Raw genomic sequence first — 24,413 nt, 5'->3', positions numbered from 1 at the left:
ATATTATTTATGAAGAACAAGAATCAACATATTTGATACTGCATCCAGGTTATTATTAAGAATGTTTAGAAATGAATCATATGCATTAAATCCCGGAAGACAACGTATAAACCTTCACTAGCCTCTAATTAAACACTTAGAATATGGTAAACAATCAAGCATTTTCTAAATTATTAAAGAATGACCTGAACAATGAGAAGCAATATAAAAATAGTTTTCAGATTAAATAGTAATTTTCAAACCATAGACTGGGTTACATTTCTGGAAGGGATGGGTTCTCCTTTAATGTCTCTGATTACACCAAGTGGCATGCTAGGCCTCTTTCATCACTCAAGAAATTGTCTAATACTTGTTTATAAAGTCTAAACAACTTAGTGATCCCCGAGGGAGTTAACCAGTGACTCAAAATACAGAAATGCGTTAATGGTTGTAATTTTTCTTCACGTAAGGACAACGGTGGTAGGGTTTTGTCAGAAATTTTATAGAGCACCTATCAGATTTCAAAATAAATAATCTGGCAGGAGATACACAAAAGGCAGACTTTCTAAAGATACTTAAACTTGTGGACATCTACTAAACAGGAAAACACTGAAAAATCCCTTCTCTCTTAATACCAAGTATAATAGAAAATCAAAAATAATCCTCTCCTTTAATTAATGATCTTTTGATTTAAACGGAAATCATTAATCAACTACATGGCCTTTTAAAGTGTATTTAGATGCAGTACTGTGGTCTTACTCTTACCTCTTACTTCACTGGGGAGATCAAAGGACCAATTCATAATACAAAGTGCTATACTTTCTTAGGATATAAATTTGTTCTTTTTAGATGCCCTAAGATAGCAAGGTCTTCCAACACTTCAAAATTAAATGCTATCCTAGCTCATGGATTTGGGTTAGCATCAAGGTTTATAAAAGCAAATCTGAGGTACTTAAGCCATAAAGAAAAAAAAGAAGGTTTCATAACCTGAACTCTTTGTCACATAACTGTAATAAAACCACTCTTCTTTTCTTGCCCTCTTCGGAAGCTATTACCCTAACTCATTATCTCAAAATTGTATGTACTTTTTAAAGGAAAGCAGTTTTCTTTGCACTCTTGATACTGAAATTATTTTACATACAGCTTGATTTAAAGGCCTCTGATAGTTTTCTAAACTCAAACATTACAAAGAAACTTTTTTGAAACAATATAAACTTGCTGGTGTTCAAGAAAAGTCACATTTTAAAAAATGTAATTTCTAGGCAATTTCAAACTAAAAATTGGTAGGTAGGGTACAAAAAAATGCCCTAACAGCCTGTTATGATTACTGAATAATTCTCTCCATTTCCTTGAAATTTATAGGCTAAAAGTACTTGATGAATTGAATTCTCAGTAAGTCCTTTTAAATGCGAAAATTTGGCAAATTTTCGAATTAGGTGAAAAAAACAATGATTTCAAATTAGAAAAGATTCAATTCCTACCTGCCACAGCACCAAATGCCAAAGAGCCACTCATTTGTAGAGCCTGCTGTGCTGCTGGTGGGATCTGCAAACCTGTACCTGTGTAAAAGAACAGATCTTGAAGTCTTTATGTTAAGGGAAGAAAAACACAGTTTTCCAGGTGCTCACTACTACCAAAATCACTTCACTAGAAGTATTTACAAGCAGGGGTAACTGGGTGGCTCAGTGGGTAAGTGACTGGACTCAATTCATGATCTCAAGGTTCTTGAGTTCAAGCCCTACATCTGGCTCCACACTGGCAGTGTGCAACCCTGCTTAGGATTCTTGCTCTCCTCTCTCTGTCCCTTCGCTGCTCATGCTTTTTTTGCTCCTTCAAAAGCAAAATTTGGAAGGGGTGGGGGGGAAGCCTGGGTGGCTCAGTCGGTTAACCGTCTAAGTTTGACTCAGGTCATGATCTCACAGCTTGGGAGTTCAAGCCCTGCACCGGGCTCTGTGCTGACAGCTCAGAGCCTGGAGCCTGCCTGATTGTGTCTCCTTCTGTCTCAAAAATAAACCAACATTAAAAAATATATTTAATTAAAAAAAAAAAAAAAAAAAGCATTTACAAGAAAAACATAGTATGATAGCTGCCACTACATTTATTAAGTATGAGGATATGATAATCATACGAAAGCAAAAGGATGGGGTGCCTGGGTGGCTCAGATGGTTGAACACCTGACTTCGGTTAGGTCGTATCTCACAGCTTATGGGTTTGGGCCCTGTGTTGAGCTCTGTGCTGATAGCTCAGAGCCTGGAGCCTGCTTCTGATTCTGTGTCTCCCTCTCTCTCTCTGCCCTTCCCCTATGTGTACTCTCTCTCAAAAAAAAAAAAAAAAAAAAAAAAAAAGCAGCAGCAAGCAAAAAAAATCATATAATGTATGCTATGGTTCTCAAAAGGCACCACCATAAAGTAGATTCTTTTAGAAATTTTAAGGCAATAACTTCACCTATAAAACTATATACACCACTCAAGAATAGATAATAAGCTTGACTCCAAAATAAGAAAAATATTTTTTCACTTATCAGTCTGTGTGGGTTACCTTTTTCATTACTATCCCAACAATAAATCATTCACAACACTAGGAAAAACTTACCCTCTGCGAGTCTTGCCATTAATTGGAGACGACCAGTTGTTCCCAAGTCAATTCCAGTCCTTTCCAGTTCATCACTGTCCAAAAATGAGCTAGCACTGGAAGCATCAGTACGTTCAGTAACATGACCAACTTTCATTGGCCTCCCTGCTAGTTCAAATCCATTAAGTTGCTCCAAAGCCTTCTTGGCACATTCTGAATCGGAAAACTGTATAATTGAGAGGGGGATTAAAAAGTCCTGTATGTAAGTTCGCATATATACCAAAGGTAAAGAAATGCTTATTAACTCTAGTATATTTAATAATCACACAACTGAATAGGCAATAAGGTATAAATTTCTAACTTTAATTAACATAATCTATATGATCAAACCACAAGCTCATGCAAATCAGTTTTGTTGATGTGATGGTTTCAACTCCAAGAAATTGCTACGTAACCGCATCTATCCTTGGAAATAAGGAATCTCAGCAACAAAATGTGTGAAGTTATTTTTCAAACTTCAAATTTTAATGTGCCGAGACAAACACGGTGCTATCTTCTCTTTATAAAAAGAACTATTTAGAAAAATTAAAACATCACTCAAATGTTATTAAAAAAAAAAAATCCTGGGTCATTTTATTGCCAATAACATCATGAAAACTCTTAATTCCCAGGATGCAAACAAACTGATTTGCACTCTGTACTTGACTTAATGGAAGAAAAATATACTCTCATGAATTCCATACCTTAATATTTTACCAGTATGTTGCAAAATAATTTTTTTTCTCTTTTATCAAGACAGGAAGAAATAATGGAGAGTCACAAAACAGAAAACATTTACCAATACACAGCACCATATAAATTTACGTAATCTAGCTTTGTACCAGATCTTAGTAAATGGCATATGTATAGCTGATAATTAAAATTTTTTGAGGAGCACCTGGGTGGCTCAGTTGGTTAAGCATCAGACTTCAGCTCAGGTCAAGATATCATGGCTTGAAGTTTGAGCCCTGCATTGGGCTGTGTGTGGACAGCTCAGAGCCTGGAGCTGCCTCAGACTCTGTGTCTCCCTCTCTCTCTCTCTCTGCCCACCACCCCACAACTGGCATTTGGTCTCTGTCTCAAATATAAACATTAAAATAAATTTTTTTAATAATAATAGGCCTGCATGTTTTATCTGACATTTAGTAAGATTTCTATGAAAATTGTGCCTGGCCACTAACCGAATATTCAAGCACCAAACCTATCACATACAAAAAAATATTTTAGGGAACACATGATGAAATACTCAATTTAGTAGAAGTGACACATAAAATGTCTTGACCACACACAGAGGAAAATAACCACACTAATGTTATTAGAAGCAAAATAAAAAATTAGTTTAAAAAAAGTGACTTGGGGCGCCTGGGTGGCTCGGTAGGTTAAGCGTCCAACTTCGGCTCAGGTCATGATCTCACGGTCCGTGAGTTTGAGCCCCGTGTCGGGCTCTGTGCTGACAGCTCAGAGCCTGGAGCCTGTTTCAGATTCTGTTTCCCCCTCTCTCTGCCCCTCCCCTGTTCATGCTCTGTCTCAAAAATAAATAAACGTTAAAAAAAAATTTTTTTTAAAGTGACTGAACAGCTATAATTTATAAGTAAACTTTTCTCCTTTCACTAATACATATTGAGAAAGATAAAATCCCAATTACCAAAACTTTATCACTAAAAAACATTTAAATTTTACTGAAATTTGAACACAATACGATTATAATTTCTTGATTAGAATTCAGACCTATTTGTATTTTAAAAATTTTTTTCAGGGTGCCTGGGTGGCTCAGTCGGTTAAGCATCCAATCTCAGCTCCAGTCTTGATCTCACTCACAGTCCATGTGTTTGAGCCCTGCATCAGGCTCTGTGCCTCCCTCTCTCTCTCTGCCCCTCCCCTGTGCTCAAGCTCTGTCTCTCTTTCAAAACAAATAAACCTTAAAAAAACTTTTTCTTTCTTTTTTTTTTTTTTGCAATAGCAGCTATGGTGCCAATTCACATTTGCTCTAGAAATAGTTTCCAGAACCTCCTGAAGATATATGATGATGTAATTGAATTACATTGGGAAATACAGAAGAGAATTTACTTTTAAAGGGGCTTCTCCATTCAATTATCCCAAGTGCCACATCAAAACTCTATTCTCATCAGGGAATGGGCTATGCTGGTTAACCACAAACCCTTATAATAAAACAATTCTGATCATGGTTTTGAGGTGATGACACACAAAAAGAATTTTAAGTAAAACAGAATTTCAAGGGACTTTCATTCAACTCACAAAAACACGTAATAAAACGTACTAAGAAATTGAACTCATAATGGAATCATAAACTTCAATGACACAGAGATTTAGCTATGGAAATTAATGACCATATACAGAATAGGAAACTGGCTAAACATCAACATTTGGTAAACATGATGTTAATCATGGTAATTGCTTACCGTAATAAAACCATATCCCTTAGATCGACCTGTTTCACTATCCATCATGAGTTGGATACTTTCAATCTAAAAATGAAAATCATGATTATTATTGAAGCAAAAAGGAGGAAACAAAAGCATTTTATTCCTTGAAACAGGATTTAAAAAAAAAATCTCATCCGGGGCGCCTGGGTGGCTCAGTCGGTTAAGTGTCTGACTTCAGCTCATATCATGATCTCGCAGTTTGTGGGTTCGAGTCCCGCGTCAGGCTTTAGGCTGACAGCACAGAGCCGGGAGCCCATTTAGGATTCGGTGTCTCCCTCTCTGCCCCTCCCACACTCACGCTCTGTCTCTACTTCAAAACTAAACAAACGTTAAAAAAAATTCCTCTTTGGGGCGCCTGGGTGGCGCAGTCGGTTAAGCGGCCGGCTTCAGCCAGGTCACGATCTCGCGGTCCGTGAGTTCGAGCCCCGCGTCGGGCTCTGGGCTGATGGCTCAGAGCCTGGAGCCTGTTTCCGATTCTGTGTCTCCCTCTCTCTCTGCCCCTCCCCCGTTCATGCTCTGTCTCTCTCTGTCCCAAAAATAAATAAACGTTGAAAAAAAAAAATTAAAAAAAAAAAATTCCTCTTTAATAAAAAAAAACTCATCCAGGGGCGCATCGACTCTTGGGTTTCAGCTCAGGTTATGACCTCACAGTTTCATGAGTTTGAGCCCATCAGGCTCTGCACTACCAGTGGAGAGCCTGCTCTGAGACTCACTCTCTCCTTCTCCTTCTCTGTCCCTCACTCTCTCAAATTAAATAAACTTAAAAAAAAAAAAAAAAAAAAAAAAAAAGGTCCTCCCCACCCTGGAACCGAGGGGATCCTGGGTGGCTCAGTCTGTTGAACAACTATTGATTTTGCCTTAGGCCGTCATCCCAGGTCAAGGGATTGAGCCCTGTGTCAGGCTCAAAGCTGGGTGTGAAGCCTGCTTAAGATTTTCTCTCTCTCCCTGTTCTGTTTGTGCTCTCTCAGATTTAGGAAAGAAAAAAAAAAACTTTTTTTTGAAAATACATCACAACCCCTCATTTCCACCAAAATAACTTCTAAAAGCCTAGAAACGTCCCAAGCAAGAAGTTATGCACTGTGGAACAGGGGAGAAAAAAAATATGATCTTATTCTTTTGCCTCAAAAACAAACCACTAAAAACCAAAGTTCCTTTGTAAACCTACAATCAGGTATTAGAAATAATTAACAATTTGCTTCCTTTCCACCATTATGCTAAAAACACCAAACATTAATTCTCAGTAACACCACACATGATAAATTGCCCAAGATGCTGGAATAACTAAACTCAACACTGAATGTAGTTGATCACTGCACAACTGTGAATACATGAAAAGGCAATGAATTGTATGAAGATACTGGGACTTACCCTTCCAAAAGGCTCAAAGATCCCCCGAAGCATATCTTCAGTTATGTTAAAGTGTAACGAGCCCACATAAAGCCTCATAGGTCCAGCACTTCCCTTTTGTAGATTGTTTGCCATTGCTGCAGCTCTGTTTTTTTCTGCCTACAAGTTGGACAGGACAAAATGCACATCATGCAGCACTAATTCAAATCATTTCAATCAAAGTAAAATCCCATTCACTTTATTTATTTATTTTATTTTTGGGACAGAGAGAGACAGAACATGAACAGGGGAGGGGCAGAGAAAGAGGGAGACACAGAATCGGAAACAGGCTCCAGGCTCTGAGCCATCAGCCCAGAGCCTGACGCGGGGCTCGAACTCACGGACCGCGAGATCGTGACCTGGCTGAAGTCGGACGCTTAACCGACTGTGCCACCCAGGCGACCCCCATTCACTTTAGATTTGCTTAATGACAAGTGATGTCAAAGGATAGTGATGACATCATGCTAAGGTGAGTCATACACAGAAGTATAAATATCGTATGATTCCACTTACATGCTACTGTGATTAACGGCGCAGACTTCAAATTAATTTTAAGAATATGGTTTAAATGCCCAATTTCTAAACAAAAACTGTAATATTCAAGAAGTTTTAAAACAAGTTTTAAGCCCCTATACAAGACATATACAAACCAACTATATACTGTATTCCCTATGTAAGTTGAAATCAGTTCTAAAAGTACACTCTATCATCTAAAGTAGATGCATGCTGACACCAAACGTGCTAAATGTGGGAAATAAGACTTTCCTAGAAATTTAGGTAAATACATTCATTATTCACTAAAATTGATGCACTCTCAAAATCACTATTACTCAAAGTACAGTACACCAACTGGCTGGCTGTCATAAAGAGCGTTTGTCAATATAAAATCCAATCAAGCAAACCATTCAGTTTAGCTGTCATTTTTTCTAAAGGAAGTCTTTCTCAAAGGTAATGATTATCAATTTATACTCTAACACATGTTCCTTTTCTTATTAATAAACTGGGGCACCAGGAGCAGTAAATATCCCAAAGGAAGCTTAAAAGTTAAATGAATTCAAAACCTCATTTAATTTGAGGATTCTCAGCCCTCTATCTACATGCTATTAAGTTTGTCCTTCATTACGGGAAATCAAGGAATTACTTTTACCCATTTCCCAATAATTGCCTATTTTTTTAAACAGACATTCAAGTGATAAATATCCACTATCAAGTTACTTCTAAAACATTAAATAGGATCTATTATTGCCTTTTAGATATGACGTAAGTGAATAACTTAGTTACATACAACTTATTAGCAGTGAAACTGGATGGAATTTCATGTCAGATCTGGTTCCAAGGCTGGTGCCTTTTTTACTTATTTTATAAATAAAATCATCGAAGTTGATGAAGTAACTATATTATTTGGGAGTTCCAGAGTATTAACTTCAGTGGTTCGAAAAGCAACCAATAGGACTTATTTTTTTTTAACACAACTTTTATATTACTCAAAATATTTAATTTTTTTTCAGTGTTTATTTTTGAGAGACAGGGACAGAGAGTGAGCAGGGGAGGGGCAGAGAAAGAGGGAGACAGAATCTGAAGCAGGCTCTACGTTCTGAGCTGTCAGCACAGAGCCCAACACAGGGCTCGAACTCACGAACCGTGAGATCATGACTTGAACAATCCAGATGCCCCTCAAAAATACTCTTTGAATTCTATATTCTCCATTAAAAAGAAAAAACTGAGCTATCGGTGACAGATATGTTTCTTAATAAAAATAAGTATGGATACAGAATCCTAAAAATATTTTCATAATAGAATGATACATACCAATTTTTTCACATTTTCTGTATTGCTAATGCTAATTTCATTTCCCAAACGCAATACTCATTCACTATAAAGTACCAGCAAAAAGGAACAGAAGACATTTTAACCAGAAGACTTTCTGAAAATTAGTTTGAAACATCTTACCTTCAAGAAATGCTAATAACTGATAGTTATTCAAACTACTCTTAACATTTTATAAAATCTTACACATTATACATCATAAGATGCATTATAAAACAATAAAAATATTAAAATTTATTAGAAGTGTCAAAATCACTCCATTTAAAAAAGCAGCAGTAAACATGCTCTTCAACGCTTCTATACTCAATGAATCATCACAAATCAAAAAAATTATAGACCATGGTCTCAAGTCTTTTTCATGAAATAGATATTCAAGACTTATATTAGAACAGGATGGGGGTGCCTGGATAGCTCAATAAGTTAAGCATCTGACTCGGCTCAGGTCATGATTTCACAGTTTGTGAGTTCAAGCCCCACATTGGGCACTGTGCTGACAGCAGAGTCGGCTTGGGAATCTCTCTCTGCCCCTCTCTCAAAATTACATAAACAAAAAAAACACGAACAGAATATTGTTAAAATTATACTTTTATCAAAGTAACGAAGACAAAAAAGAAACAAACCTGTTCTGAGAACATCTAACTCAATAATTCACGATTATATAAGGTACTACAGCATAACATTAAGCAAGAGCAGGTTTCTTGTACTATCGCTAATCAAATTCCTAACCAAGAAAAAAATTACCTGTGATGCTTGTACTATGATTGGCACTCCTAAAACACGTTGGCCAGTTAATCCTATTGCTAGAGGCACCGAGCTAACATCAACAAACTCCACATATGCAATTCCTTTGGAACGTCTTGAATTTCTATCAGAAATCATTCTCACATCTCGAACCTAAAAAGAAAACAAACACTTAATACAAGGTTCTCTTTATGCAACCATCCACTATAAACCATTATTTTTTATTTTACTGACAATGTGGTTTTTTTTTTTTAATTTTCTTTTTTTTTTTTTTTTCAACATTTATTTTTTTTTGGGACAGAGAGAGCATGAACGGGGGAGGGGCAGAGAGAGAGGGAGACACAGAATCGGAAACAGGCTCCAGGCTCTGAGCCATCAGCCCAGAGCCCGACGCGGGGCTCGAACTCACGGACTGCGAGATCGTGACCTGGCTGAAGTTGGACGCTTAACCGACTGCGCCACCCAGGCGCCCCGACAATGTGGTTTTATTTGCTTAATTTTAAATAATCTCTACGCCCAATGTGGGGCAAGAATTGATGACCCTGCAATTAAGTGTCATATATCTTCTAGACTAAGTCAGCCAGGCACCCTCCCCCCTCCAACAATGGTTTAAAGTAAAATTGTCAGTCCACTTCTACTTCTCATGAATGTGTGATAATGGTTGTTAATTCCAATACTATTAACTTCCAAGTGAAGTAAAACAGAAATGCTGCGCAAAAAAATTCCCTAACTGAATTTCAAACAAATCAAAAGATTTGATGTTTAAATATTCTCTAGTTCAACCTAACATATTAACGTCATTATTAAAATGTTTTTTTGGGGCGCCTGGGTGGCTCAGTCGGTTAAGCATCCTACTTCGGCTCAGGTCATGATCTCATGGTCCGTGGGTTTGAGCCCTGCATCGGGCTCTGTGCTGACAGCTCGGAGCCTGGAGCCTGTTTCGGATTCTGTGTCTCCCTCTTTCTCTGACCCTTCCCTGTTCATGCTCTCTGTCTCAAAAATAAATAAACGTGAAAAAAAAAATGTGGGGGGCGCCGGGGTGGCACAGTTGGTTAAGCGTCCGACTTCGGCTCAGGTCATGATCTCGCAGTCCGTCAGTTCAAGCCCCGTGTCGGGTTCTGTGCTGGTAGCTCGGGAGCCTGGAGCCTGTTTCAGATTCTGTGTCTCCCTCTCTCTCTGACTCTCCCCCGTTCGTGCTCTGTCTCAATAAATAAACGTTTAAAAAAAAATTTTTTTTTAATAAATAAAATTTTAAAAAAATGTTTTGTTGTTGGGACACGTGGGTGGCTCAGTTGGTTGTGTCTGACTCTTGATTTTGGCTCAGGACATGATCCCAGGGTTGTGGGATCGAGCCTTGCATTGGAGATCAGAACTGAATGTGCACCCTACGTAAGATTCTCTCTCCCTCACTAGTGCTCCCTAAAAAAATAAGAAGTAATAAAAATATTGTTTGCACTTCTCACATACTTGATCTCCCCGAATAAACTAAAAACTTACCTTTCCTACTGTAGAGAAAAACTCTTCCAAATCCCTTGGGCGAATTCTTGCTGCCAGCTGCATGCAGAAAACTGTCCTTGCATCTCTTTCCTCAGGAGTTAGATTATCAATAGGTTCCCTAACAGGAATAAAAATTAATTTTATAACTTACGCTCTTATTTTTACTTTTTAAAACTCATTTTCAATAAATAGAATAAACTTTAACAAAAGTAGTTTGTCACTATTCACAAAATGAATATTTCACTAAGATTTATACAAAACATCCAAAAAATAATTCACTGTGACTCAATTCCTTCAACAAGACGACAGTTACTAAATGTTTCTTCTGATAATACCTCACATGGTACCAGGACAAAAGTCCATTGGCCTGGCAATTTTACAAACAGCAATTTATACAAAATAATAAAAAAAACTATCAGAAGCCCGAGTTTAATAAGAGTCACTAAAAATAACTAACTACAAGTATCAGACTAGTGGAAGGAATGATTTCCCAAAACAAAATCATACAGTGAAATAGTCTGACAATCACAAATGCTGAACTCCAAGTTATGAGAACTATTTTATTCTGAAATTTTTTCCTAATTTTTTATTTAACAAACTGACATAAATATATGGAATAATGAGCTGGTTGTTTATTGTATCAGTCTTGTAAGACTCTACAAATTTAGTATCCAAAAGAATGTTTCTTGACGGTTATAAAATACAGAAACAGTACCCATAAGCAAATCAAAAATGAAAAGCAGGAAATTATATAGACAAATTATCAGCAGTGGAATTCAACTTAATTATTTTTACATATAGCCTTGATAACTGACAGCACTTCTGATTATATGGAGGGAACTAAAGTGCCTGAGTTAAGTAAAAGAGCACAAGAGATGAAACTTAATTTCATGAATTTTGAGGAAGAAACACAAGCGTCTATTAACATTATTTATTAGAAAACATCACTAAGGTTAAGGTTCAGGGGCGCCTGGGTGGCTCAGTTGGTTAAGCCTCCGACTTCAGCTCAGGTCACGATCTCACGGTCCGTGAGTTCGAGCCCCGCGTCGGGTTCTGGGCTGATGGCTCAGAGCCTGGAGCCTGCTTCTGATTCTGTGTCTCCCTCTCTCTCTGCCCCTCCCCCGTTCATGCTCTGTCTCTCTCTGTCTCAAAAATAAATAAACGTTAAAAAAAAAAATTTTTTTTTTTTTAAAAAGTTAAGGTTCTAAGTGAATCCTTAAAGACATAAGCACAAATATGCTCTTATCCGCATTCTAAGCATTCTCAGGAAGTACTTTTGAAGTATTCTACCTACAAAATTCTGGCACATTTCCTTGAGGAATCAGCTAATTTTAAACATATAAAACAGAGGTACAAAGCTAGACTGCATCCATAAAATGAGAACTAAAAGGGATTTTCTTAGGAAAGTAAATATTAAAGAGTGAAAAGCTCAGTGTTACAAAAAAGAGCTTTTAAAAATATTAAGGTTTTCATCAAATCTTAGGATTACAATATATCAAACAACAAATATAACAAATAATAACCTCTAAGTTAAAAGGTGCCCTTTAAGGGAAGCCAGAATATCAGTAAAGAATAATGCTGCCATATACCAAAGTGTTCCTTGAGCCAAAATAAATAGAAGGTGTGATAGGGAGGTCTTATATTTAAGAAGAAAATTAACTCAAAGATTCGAGAACATTAAGATTATTACTTAGAAACAAACCAACCTGGCTAAAACTTTGGAAATGGAAGTACTTTATCTCAGTAAAGCCAGCCAAATGATAAAACTTGTGATAGTTACAACCACTTTCCCATGAAGCTACTTTAGTAAAATTTATTAATTCCAAAGATAAGCAAAGTCTATTTAAAATTTTCTATAGCTACCATTAAAAAAATTTACTTAAAAGTGAGTTAAGAACACATGGAGGATCTACACATTAATTACTGCTCCATTCTTAGTAATACGAAATTAAAATGAAAACTTACAAATCCACACTGATTTAACAGTATCCCAGTACTACCCACAGAAGATATAGTACAAATACTGTCCAAATTACAAAATGTTAATAGTAACATACACTGTAAAAGCTTTATAAAAGCTTAAAGTGCTAAAGAAAAAAAAAAAAAAAAATAGGGACAACAGCTACCTCACAGGGCTCTTGTCTTTTCTGAATGGACTTTTGCTTCGGGAGCGTCGTCTGCTGCAAAGTTAAAAAGTTTCAGAAATTACCCAAACAAGTACACCACATCAGTTCCTTGAAAAACAATTTAAACAATTCAGAAGTATGTTTAAAAACCTTAATTTGATGCTATGAGGCAACCCAATCTTTCCTCGGATGGCACTGTTAAATTTTGGTCCGGAGCTAAAAAGGAAACACAAAATTACACTAGTTACAGGGTTAGGGTCTTGCTAAGATCGCGTTCATGCGCTCTCCAGCAAGTTTAACATTGTTCAGGCTGATTCTTTTCCACCTCAATTATGAAGAGGAAATAGAGACTTTTTCTCTTAACTATCCCAGGCAAACTGCTCTTATAGTTATCCATCCTGGACCACTGAGAGGTGCCGAGACCAAAGGTTACAGCCTCAAGATTGTTAAGAATCTAAAAAATCTCACCCTCATTTTCAGTCTATAATTCTTTTTACACTATGAATACATTCCTGAGAAGAAAAAAAAAAAAAAGCAAAAGTGAAAATAAGTCACCCTGAACTTCCCTCACACCAGAATAACTGCAGTTAACAATTTGGTGTGTATTTTTGCAGATCCTTTCTCAGGAATACATTTGTATGCACGTACATATACAATATTCATACGTGTTTTCTTGTTTGAGGAATGTTTAAAAACAAGGAACTAATTCTTTAACATCATGAAAACTTCTTTTCTATGTAACAGTTAAGTCTCAGAGACTGCATGAAAGAAGTTTATGTGTCATACTTTTCTTTGTGGCAAAATATTCCATAGTAAAGATGTGAAGAAAGTTCATTATTATTTCAAAAAATGTTTTATGAACTTGACATAATAAAAGCATGTTTTCGAAAATATTATAAAGGTAAATGTTGTAAGACAATTTCATTCTGAATCTTAAAAAGGCCCAATAGTTTCTGGATCTTTTATTCTGAAAGACCAAACTAACTTAAAGGGACAGGTCAGATGTCCTTTAGTGCTCATCCTACTATCCTTTTCAGGAAGGGTAACAAAACAGTGGTATGTGATCCACATTTGGACTCGTTTTCATGGACTCTATGCATACCTGCAACATCCAAGCAGTTCCAAATAAAGTTATATGTTAAATGGGTCCTTTGCCATTCAGACTAATAACCAGAATTAAGAGTATACATTTACTGGATAAATTAAAGATCACATGAAAACAAATGTGAGAACTAAATCACTTAGAAGTCAGACTAGGATTATAGGCTGACTTCAAGTTTTCATTACTCTAGATAAACCATATTCAGAATTTATTAAAGTAATCCTCCCCCATTTAATTCATTCTGGTAAAAATGAATATGGTAATTTTTGATAAATTGGACAAAAAAACAAAGTACTTTTTAATACAGCATCTGGAATTAAAGCAACATTGTGTCCTCTTTCAGCTCTTAAATTATTTGAGATATGCAGCTAGGAAGAAAGTAGAAAACAAGGAGTTCAATCCTTTTTATTTTAAAGGTTAAAGACCCAGAATCAGGATCCAAAGTGTTACTAACTTTAATGGCTTCAAATAATACTAAAACATTTCATGAATAGCAGTTAATGTGGGTGCTTTATTTTCATTCTCTTCTCAATTCAACTCATTAAATTTATCTGTCAGTTATTACCTCCTTCTTAAAAGATGAGAAAGCTCAAGCTTGGAGTGTTAACTTGCACAAGTGAAAGAGCCAAATGTCTTATTAAGGTCTGTTTGTCTTTGAATTCCATCTCCAACCATTCAAGAGTGTTAATTTTAAAATAACTCCCACAGTTTACAACAGTATGTTCATTAAGAGGAAAGAACGTCTTAAAGCACCAAGAATTGCTAGCTAGAAGCAATCCTTAAGAGTTGTAGGTAGGTTCCTTCCAAACTTTATTAATATGGTTTTTAAAATGACCATAATAAAATATATTTCCAACTTGTTACATAACCACATTCAAATTTCCAGAGTGATTTCAAAGCATTTTTATTAGCGTCTTACTATTTTTAAAAACCTTAAATATAAATGTGATGAGCCCCAAGTAGATCATTATCAAGGAGCATACACCAAATTCACAAATGGTCTGTCATTTCAGCTGAAAACAGCCAGACAAGATTAACTAACTACATATTTAACTAATTACATTTATAACTTATCTATTTGAGCTTTAAAATTTTTAATTTATGTTCAGTAAAGAAAATTTGAATAGCTCACACACCTTTAAGCTTTCAAATATTTGGCACTACAATATCAAGTTTTTTAAGCACTGCAGTGCTTTGGTCTAGTTTACATGGCATACAGTTAAAATATTTTAGATGGAGTAACAGAAAATCTGTATGCTTAGTAATACAAATGTTATGTACTAGCCCACATGCCGTATTTCTACTTTGCTAGACTTTTCAATGCCAATACCTCATCTAATGCTTTTTAACTAGTCGTAATGAAAACAAAATTTTACAATGCAAGTTTTCCAGGTTAAATTGTTTTATGTACACCCAGAGAATGACTCTAAAACCAAAATCACTGTAACTATGGTTACATACTAAGGACTTCTGTAGCGGCCTCTGAATCTGCGATCTCGACTTCTTGAGCGGCTTCGTCTCCTTTCTTTGCTTCTACTTCGCTTCCTTTCACGGCTTTTACTCTTTTTCCTTTCTCTATCTCTACTTCGTTTCCGTTCCTTACTTTTGCTTCTTTTACGTTCATGACTACGACTTCTGCTCTTGCTTTTTTTCCTCCTGAGAAGAAAAAAAATTACTATTATCTTGCTAGCTTAAGATTACTTCCTTTTATGGTCAGAAATCTTTTTAAAAATTTATCTTGCTATTTTTACTACTATGATACATAATCATACTTATGGAAAAATAATTCCTAGGTAAGGTAAATAGCACCCCACCTTTGCCTTCTTTCTACTACTTAAAATCAGCAGACAGTGACAATCATTTGAGAGAGCAGGGACTATTAATGATCTCTCTTGAGTCAGTTACAGCTTTAACAAGGAAATGATTTATTGGGAGGTAGAAGATCAAAACTCGAACTCTTAAAGTGTGACCAACATAACTGGCCAACAAAGAGATTTACTGTAATCTACAAGATATAGTAATAAAATCAAATTTACAATAGAATGTTAACATTGAAGAAACAGTGGGTCATACACAAAAATGTACATAAAAATAAACTTAATTTCCCTTACATGAGCCAAATTTGACCCAATTTACATGTATGAATACGAGTATTTTATACTCTCAAAGGGCCATACAAGCATCAATATTTTGGTTTTCCTGGGAAAATTACAAGTAATGACAAAGGACGATAAAACTAATGCAATAAAATGCATTCTGATACATCTAGACTTTAATGTGATCTTTCTCGGATTTTTTTAAAAAATATAATTTATTGTCAAATTGGTTTCCATACAACACCCAGTGCTCATCCCAACAAGTGCCCTCCTCCCTGTTTTTCGGATATTTTCTATTAAAAGTTATAATGAGTACACCAGAAAATGGGGAGGATGCCGTTTTACACAAGCCTGTGGGGTGCAATCAAAAACAAGGATCAACACCTTTATCAGTCTTTATAAAATCTCAAACTCTGAAAGGTAAAAAAGCCAGTCAGTCATATCTGTCATTTCTGTATTCTTCGCAGTATACCACCCATTCATTTCATAATTAAATCTTACCATCTGTACCTCTGTGTCATCACCCAAATTTTAGAGGTGCCTTCAGATATTTCAATACAAACCGAAAGACATTTCAAAATAAACTTATTCCGCTAAAATGTCAATTTGTAGTGGCTAAAAGATCATTAAAACATTTTGACAACTCTACATCATTTGGAAAATTTAATTAAACTGTTTAGTCCTTATCAAAGCAAAGTTAGCACAAGAGCAATTGAAGTCTGCCTCAGAGAACCTGTAAGCAGGTCATCTTAGAGTGCATTGAAAATAGAAAATGAAGACACCCACCTTCTGGAATCTTGAAACCCACACTCCAATCACAAGGAGATGTAGAGCTTTCCAAGGAGGCAGAAACTTTGTCTAAAATTTCAAGATAATCCACCTGACTGTCAGAAATGTATATGCTAGGTAGCACATGACAGAAAATTAGGCTACACTCATTATTTATATAGAAGTCATCAAAGCAATGCCCAGAAGGGCAACAGATAACATTCCAACTCTGTTGCCTGAAACACCTGACCCTATGTCTTAGCCTTAAGAATTCTGTGAGATAGCTATAATCAGAAGTCCTACATATAATCCATCAGGGGACAAAGTAAAAAGTAACTCCATCCCCCACAAAAAGGACAAATAAAGTTTTGCTCTGCTCCTAGATGGCCCATAACAGAGAGGCAGCCAACCTCCCAATCTACCTTTTTTTTTTAGGCCCAAAACTTCCTCTGCCAAAGGAAAGGACTGGTAAATTGAAGAGCTAACTTCAACTAAAAGTCTTCCTAGAACTTTTTACAGATGAGTTCCCACCCACATCTGAAGGCAACCCCAGACAGGTAAAAAGACAACAACATACTAAGACATTCAGAAGCACGATCCTCTTCATAAAAGCCCAGACAAAAATTTAAGAAAGCAGTATACTTCTCCATAACAAACTGCAGCTTGAAAGAACATTAAGTTAACTAAAGAAGGGTTATCATAATCCACACTAATAGTCAAATCCTGTTACAACTTAAAAGGGACTTTCCAAAGTCTTTAGTGGCAGTGGAATTTTGTACTGAACATCATTGAAGTAAATGGTCCACTGGGCTGGGCCTTTGGACTTTTTGGTTATATGGCCTCTGCTGTAAAGGTGTTTTGCTATAACTGGATTTGACCTCTTCCATGTAAGAAGATCTAAAATTTAAATGCAAAGTACTCTGGAAAATAAGAAAAAAAATAGAAAAGTCATTTATTCCAAAATTTATAGATAATCCACACACAGTAGCCAATATATTTCAACTGTGTCATTTTATTGTTATCCTCTGAGTAATTCCTAAAGAGCTTAACTGAATGGACACTGGTTCAGACTTTCCAAAAATGATTACACTAGTAATATTCCCACGAAGGCAAGCTCAGGCATACTTTGAGGTCTTGCCAAACTCAGGGGTATAGTTCTTCAGAAGGTAGGCTAATTGATAACCAGTTTGTGTTAAACTTAGTTTTACTACTACCAGAATACAACTGAGTGTACAGACTGAAAATCAGAATTATTTTTTAAAAGAAAACATTTACTAGTTATTAGTCAAGTCTCAATTTCTCAAAATGTGCATTTTCTTACTACCTTAAAATTGCATCCCAATACTCAATTGCTTTTAAGACAATGAAGTTTTAGGATGAAAAATGCAACATGGCACCTTCCTTTGATTAACAGAACTTACACATAACACTAAAGCACAGAACATTGTACTTGTTCTATATCTCATCTAACCTTACATATAAAAATTTTTTTCTAAATAACTTCCAAATTAATTTGAAAGATTAATTCCCTTTAGAAAAATGGGTGCAAAGTTTCCGATTGAACAAAAAAGCCATTTATTTAAGCAGCTTAAACTGAGACTGAGAAGTCTGACAGAAATAACTTCTACATTTAAAAAAAAATACTAGATGGTAGTTGGGATATTTTAAGAAGACACTCCCTTAAATTGGCTATCCTATAGCCAATGAAAGAAAATTACCCATTCTTCTATTCAGTGTCAGAAAACTCTTTAGATAAAGGTCATAAACCATTAGTCATGGAGAGCTTAATGCTAAATGTCCTGGGTAAGCTTGGTAGCCTTAATGAGCTTAGATGCAGGATAAAAATAAGTATAAACTGCAGACTGAGTTAGAAGCAAGGAGTGACAGCTGAGAATGGTTGAACAAAGAAAGTCTGTGCCCTAAAGTGCATTGTTCTCATCCTACTGGCACTCAGGATGAGATCCTTACCCACACCTAGATTAGGTAATTTAAATTTACATGGATACTCCTTCCTAGTTTTCATTATGAATTGAAGAACTGTGAATTAGAACCATTAATTAGGAAACTGACTTTAGTAAAAGGTCTAAAAGTAGGCAACATTAAACCACGCAAAGATTGGTTGATTGCCTCAAACTATAAAAATTCAAGACTAAACCCAGTATGATTAATTCCCAAAATCTGTTGTGATTAGTGAGGAACTATAACAGATCCTCCACCTAACGTTGTACCAAAATAAAAGACATTTTCCACAAATTGCATCATTTTAATTCAATGCATTACTATATTACTTTGGAGGAAGCGTAAGAATAAAAAAAAAAAAAAAAAAAAAAACAAAGCCTGCATAATCCAAACTAAGAATTTTCTCATTTATTTTGTGAAACTCTATCAACCTACCAAATAAGAATTGTTGTGAGGATGTTAAGGTAGTGTACTATGAAGAACTCTGAGCTCTTACTAGGATAAGAGCCAAAAAAATAAGCAGCTATGTTATCACTTTTTCTTTACGTATTATCAGGTCATGTACGTTCACAAAAGAGGCTACTAAAACAATTTAATGCTTGTAACATGACCAAGTGATGTTAAGAATGATTAATTTTAAAGCTGAAAGAAAACTCCAAAAACGGGATCAAACCTTATAAACTGGTTCTGCTTACAATTTTATTGAAACTTATCCTATACTATATTCTGCACTATGGAGCACTGAGTTCCTGTTATGGGTTACTCATTTAACCTAGTAACTTGTATAAACAAATACAACTTTAAAAAAACTCCATTCTATTTAAGGCTTAAAGTTTAAAAAGCTTAAGATAACAAAAACCATGTAAGAAGCACCTAAGAAATACTTAACTATGCTATAACGTTACTATAAAAAGGGCCTTTAAGCAGCAAGGAGCATAAATAATTCACAGCTCTGATTCCTTCAGTGGTGATTTAGAGCAAATAATATTTTCCATGGCCTGGTTATTTATTACCTTTTCTTCTTCCTAACCAATCTTCAGTAGATTATAACAGTTTTATTGATAACACACACCAAAATATTAAGCCAAAGTTAATAAATTTAAGACAGAAGACAAGCTCTAATACAGGAACTCTTATCCAGATTGTCATGGACAGACTTGGAAGGGAAGGTGTCCAAAAGGTCCCTGACACTATATCCTGAAATCTAGGGAAAGAGTCCCTAGTTTCATATCCTCAAATAGTTTCTTGTCCCAGAAGGTAAAGAACAACTTTTCTAAAAGAGACAAAAGCTTTTGAAGAGAACTTTTAGTTTGACGCTATAGCCACAGGAACACAACTTAAGATCTCAATCACATAAAGGTCCCCCCCCCACCCCAGGTCCCTTGTTACAACTTACTTTTTGCTACGTTCTTCATGGCCGTTAGCACTGCTCAACTTGTTCTCATCCTAAGCAGGGTTGATAGAAGAACATCATGAGGACGAAGTGGTAACATTTCAAGTTGTCAAAGGGTAAAGGGAATAGGAATAAGAAAATACAAAACAATTTTAAAACTAATTACTTGCTTATAATTTAACATGGAAGGCTATAAAAAAATTTAGATGGGTATGTGTTTAACCACTTTGTTGCTTACAATTAAGTCATCGTGATACAAAAATAAAAATGCATATTAACATGTTAAATTTTACTTTCTTATATAGTTAGATATTAAGTTATCCAGATTTACAGTGTTCAAGTGGTTAAATAGAATTTCTATAAAACATGAATGAAGTCCTGTTTTGAGTTTTATTCCATGTGCTATGGTCCCTTTGGTCAGTACCATGGCTCTATTTCTGCCTAAGCCCCAAGTGGCCATGCTAGCAGCCAGCCACTATCGATTTCCTGTGACCGATGCCATTCCTGAGATCTTCGCCCATTTCCGTTGGAGGGTTGGGACTGTAAGAGCTTGATGCCACCTCTGTCACACATCTCGCCCTGAAGCAAACAGGGATTCACACTGCTTTAGTAATGTTGACTCCCAAGAACCCAAGAAAGTCAATTAATAATCCACCAGTCCAGCCTAAACATTTCCTACTTCCATACCTGTTTACATGGAACTACATCCATGTTAAACTAAGACACAAGAATCTTAACATTAAAATAGAAAGTAGTTCTTCAAGAGTCTAAGCATTATAAAACTACATACACCATTTAAAGCTAGAAAGAATTCATCCATATTGGTACCACATGGTCGTGCTATACAATCCAAAACAGCTGTATTATTTTTAAAAGGTTTAGTGCAATGTTTATTTTTAAAGTTTGATCACATCAGTTATAGAAGTATAAGTCCTAACTTACAAAGCTTACAGTTTGTGACACCAGTGATAATGCATGCATACTGCTATTTTCACCACCAACTGGTGAAAGAATGAAAAGACACTTTACTTTTACTGTGATACTGAAATGGGTCAAAGACTATACTATTAGCCAAAATAATTCCTCTGTAGCTTTTAGTGTGAAATATTATGGCAGGGACTAATTAAAAATAAAATATGGAGAACAGTAAAAACAGTCATCAAGTGACTTTAAGTTTGTGATACTGCCTCCTTTGCTTTAAAAAAAAATTTCTATTCAGGGATCCAAGAATTTTAGTAATTTTTAACTGAGCAGCAGATCATCACCTGCCTGTTTCAATATTTACTATCACCAGTCATATATATATGTATATATATAGAAGAAAATTTAAATCTCACCCATTTCTTCTTGTAAAACTTATTTAAAGATTTGCTTGCCACAGACTGGTTATGCTTTGTTATTCTTGGACCCCTGCTATTTTCCCAAACCACTACATTCACCTTTTTGCTATACCAAACTGGAGCTGGTAATTCTTAGTTGAGTCATTTTACCTAGGGGACCACGGTACAGCGATAAGTCACTCAATTACTACCTTATGATTGACAGTTCACACTGGAATCAAAGGTGAATTCATGGGAGTAGAGGTGAGATATCGTTAGGCAAGTCTACAAAGAGAGATAGATGGGCATTTATTCATCACGCTGAAGTGAAACTACTGCACAATATTATTACATCAATAGCATATATTTACTTTTGTAAGTTACACGTAATGCATCTCTGATAAGGTAAATCAAGAGGGCTCCGGGGAGGTTAGTTTACATTTCAGCAGTAGTTTCGTGATAATGCTAAATTAAGAAATAAATAAACCTCACCGACATGTTTTTTCTCACCTTCTTGTAAGGAGCCTCAAGCATTGCTTCAATATCAATATCGTCTGCCATTTTCTCTAAACGCCTAGAAAATAAAGGTAATTCAGTGAGTAAACATTTTTCAATTCTGCCCTATTTCCTTCTTACACGACAAACTCCGAAAACTTCAGAAAATACTTCAAAAACCCTGGAATAACCAAAGGGGATGCACTTTACCAGTCTTGGTAACTAAATCTGAAATGCCTCCAAGACTGAACAGACAGAAATACGTTAAACGTACATTCAAAAAGCAGCCTACAATTAACTCCAAAAACAACGCGCGCGACTCGAGCGAGAGCGCCTCTTTCCGCGCAAAACCCGCGCTGCCATTTTAGGGGCAAAGGGAAACTCCCTCGGTTGGGAGGGGTTGTGTGCCATGGTAGCGTTCGGCTGGCGCCATGTTGGGAGGTCGCGGCCGCCCCAGGCCTCTAAGGGACCAGTCTCTATCCGCCCTAGGCCTCTCTAGGGTCCCTGCCACCCAAAAAACCTGAAATCTACACGACCGGAAAATAAGGGCGCGGTCGCCGAAATGGAGCCGATTTCTCGAGAACCTGCCCACCCCCCCCCCCAAGTCGTTAAACACCGACTAAGGAATGCCCCTCAACCCAGACGAAAACTAAACCTCTGAAAAGCTCTGACAACACTCCGGCCCGCGACACCTCCTTACCTGTGCGGGCTTTCGGGCCCCTGGGGTGCTTGTATTCGGAAAGACGGGGGCTGCTGCTGTTGCTGCCGCCGCTGTTGCTACTGTTAAGCCGCTAGGCCCAGGCCGCGGTACCGCCCAGCCCGAATTTCGGGCTCCGAGGGCGGATAGGCCCGAGCGAATCTAAAAGAAACAATGGGATTAGAGGAGCCCGCGCGGAAGTGCAGGACGGCGGCTTCGGCAGCTCAGGATCCACCCCTGCGACAGCTTCGACAAGCTCTCTGAAATGGCGGCCGCTGCTTCCTCGTACTCACATCCACCAACACACATACACACACACAAACACACGGGGTCTCACAGAGCCCTCAGCACGGGCTCTCGCGAGAAGTTGCCCGTAGTTCCAGACCGTACCGGCCGAAATATCGCGAGATGTAAGCATGGCCCGAGCGACCATGGCCCAATCTCGCGCAATGATTGCGCCACAGATATTCCCATCCCCCACTCAGAGAGGAGCCTTTGACACCCCCTCTACATGGACGTCTGTATCTCGCGAGACCGCGCAAGTAGCTAGAGCAAAGACAGTTGGTACACTTCCTGTCAATCTTTTTAAAAATTGAACGCTAAGTGGAGCTCTGTGGTTGCCTCCTCCCGGTGGCGTCTCCTCAACAGTTATCTGAAGGTTTTTCTCTCAGAGCTGACTGCCTCTCCCCTCCCCCGGGCTTCCCACCCTGGTGTCTGTCAAGGTCGCCATAAGGCAATCTAGTCCATATGGCGATAGGATAAAACAAAAAGCGTCATGTATAGATCATCAGCCAAAGGTGAAGAAGTGAAAGGCACGTGAGAAGAAAGGCAAGAAGAGACCGTACAGGGGTAGGGGCTAGAGAGATACGGGTGTAGAATAAAAACTAGGTTTTTCCGGCATTTTGGAGTCAGTGGGCTAGACACTGCTAACAAAACACTCTTGGAAATAGTGGAGAAAGGCAATGAGGTGAAAAAAATAAACTGCTTCCTTTGGCAATGAATCAGCTTTCTGCTCAGGATTTTACAGTTTGGCCTTGTGTCGGGGTTGCTATTTCTTCCAAAAAAAAAAAAAATGTCCCCCATTCCCCTGGGACTCGACTCCTCGCCCCTCAAACTCCCTAGATACCTGGCAGTTACAGTGTAAAATCACCACTTGCTCTTTGGTCAACGCTGTGAAAAAGAAGGCAGCAGAGAGGTCGCTGGCTATAAGGCTTCCTCCTCCAAGATAAAAATGTTTGTAAAAAATCGAGGCGTTAGAAGCAAAAAATCTTACAGATAAGTCTATTAATAGCTTAATAATCAAGGGTAAGATTTGACATGAGATAATTTGGTTCGTGTAGCTGCTCCAACACTGTGTGACCTTGGACTTGGACAAGTAAGTTAATCTCTTAGAGCCTATCCTCCCATCTCCTCTTGTGAAGAAGGGGGTAGTAATAATTACTAGGCTAAGCTTCTTGAGACTGCCCTAGGCTGATAATGCTCACTAACTGAATTCCCCCAGGGGGACCCTCGATAAATGAGTGCAGACCTAGTGGGGCTATAGTGAGGATTACATGAGATAATGTCTATAATGTGCCTGGCAAATATTTCATCCTCAGAGAAGTGAACTTATGTTACTGCTAAACAATTATTTGAAGGAAATGTAGGTGTAAAGGGGCTTTACATTTCTGGTTAACCTCCCACACAGGTGTTTCTCTTAGAGGATTAATAGATTTTACATAGTAATATTCCCTTACTCCTTTTCCTGATAATTCATATCCTCTTAATTTTTTGTGTTGAAAATCCCAAAACACTGAATCATAATATGTTCAAGCTAACAAAAAAGTTAACTTTTGCTTTCTCTTTTCCCGTTTGGTTTTCATTATTGTGACTTGTTAATTGTGCAAATATCAAAGTATAAAGGTGGCTGGCCCCTTATTAATTTGTTTGTTCGTTTAGGAACATGACAGCACAAAATTTGACTTGAACCTCTAG

At 37.0% G+C, this 24,413-nt stretch overlaps 2 protein-coding genes across 12 annotated transcripts in view; one reads left to right on the top strand and one right to left on the bottom strand.

Moving 5' to 3' along the window:
• RBM39 (RNA binding motif protein 39) overlaps nucleotides 1–22,793 on the bottom strand; it is a 31,113-nt gene extending 8,320 nt beyond the window's left edge. For 2 of the 10 annotated variants that reach the window (XM_043602506.1, XM_043602507.1), the window contains exons 1-12: nucleotides 22,443–22,759; nucleotides 21,758–21,821; nucleotides 19,932–19,981; nucleotides 15,174–15,368; nucleotides 12,761–12,850; nucleotides 12,611–12,664; nucleotides 10,485–10,602; nucleotides 8,988–9,140; nucleotides 6,402–6,539; nucleotides 5,010–5,075; nucleotides 2,572–2,776; nucleotides 1,461–1,538 (exon numbers count right to left, since the gene is read on the bottom strand). In XM_043602506.1, the coding sequence (XP_043458441.1) occupies nucleotides 1,461–1,538; nucleotides 2,572–2,776; nucleotides 5,010–5,075; nucleotides 6,402–6,539; nucleotides 8,988–9,140; nucleotides 10,485–10,602; nucleotides 12,611–12,664; nucleotides 12,761–12,850; nucleotides 15,174–15,368; nucleotides 19,932–19,981; nucleotides 21,758–21,808 (1,198 nt within the window). In that variant the 5' untranslated portion in view covers nucleotides 21,809–21,821; nucleotides 22,443–22,759. The other 8 variants (XM_043602510.1, XM_043602511.1, XM_043602513.1 and 5 more) reach the window with 7 other exon arrangements.
• Nucleotides 22,794–22,904: 111 nt separating this feature from the next.
• The window catches only part of PHF20 (PHD finger protein 20), a 171,535-nt gene continuing 170,026 nt past the window's right edge, over nucleotides 22,905–24,413 (top strand). Inside the window, exon 1 of one of the 2 annotated variants that reach the window (XM_043602499.1) lies at nucleotides 22,905–23,003. The gene's annotated coding sequence lies outside the window, so the exon portion shown is untranslated. The remainder of the gene's footprint in view (nucleotides 23,004–24,413) is intronic. The other variant, XM_043602500.1, reaches the window with a different exon arrangement.

The sequence above is a fragment of the Prionailurus bengalensis genome, chromosome A3 (assembly GCF_016509475.1).
Source record: "Prionailurus bengalensis isolate Pbe53 chromosome A3, Fcat_Pben_1.1_paternal_pri, whole genome shotgun sequence".
NCBI classification, from domain to species: Eukaryota; Metazoa; Chordata; class Mammalia; order Carnivora; family Felidae; genus Prionailurus; species Prionailurus bengalensis.
Note: the sequence above shows the minus strand (reverse complement) of the source record. Positions and strands in the feature narration are given on the sequence as shown.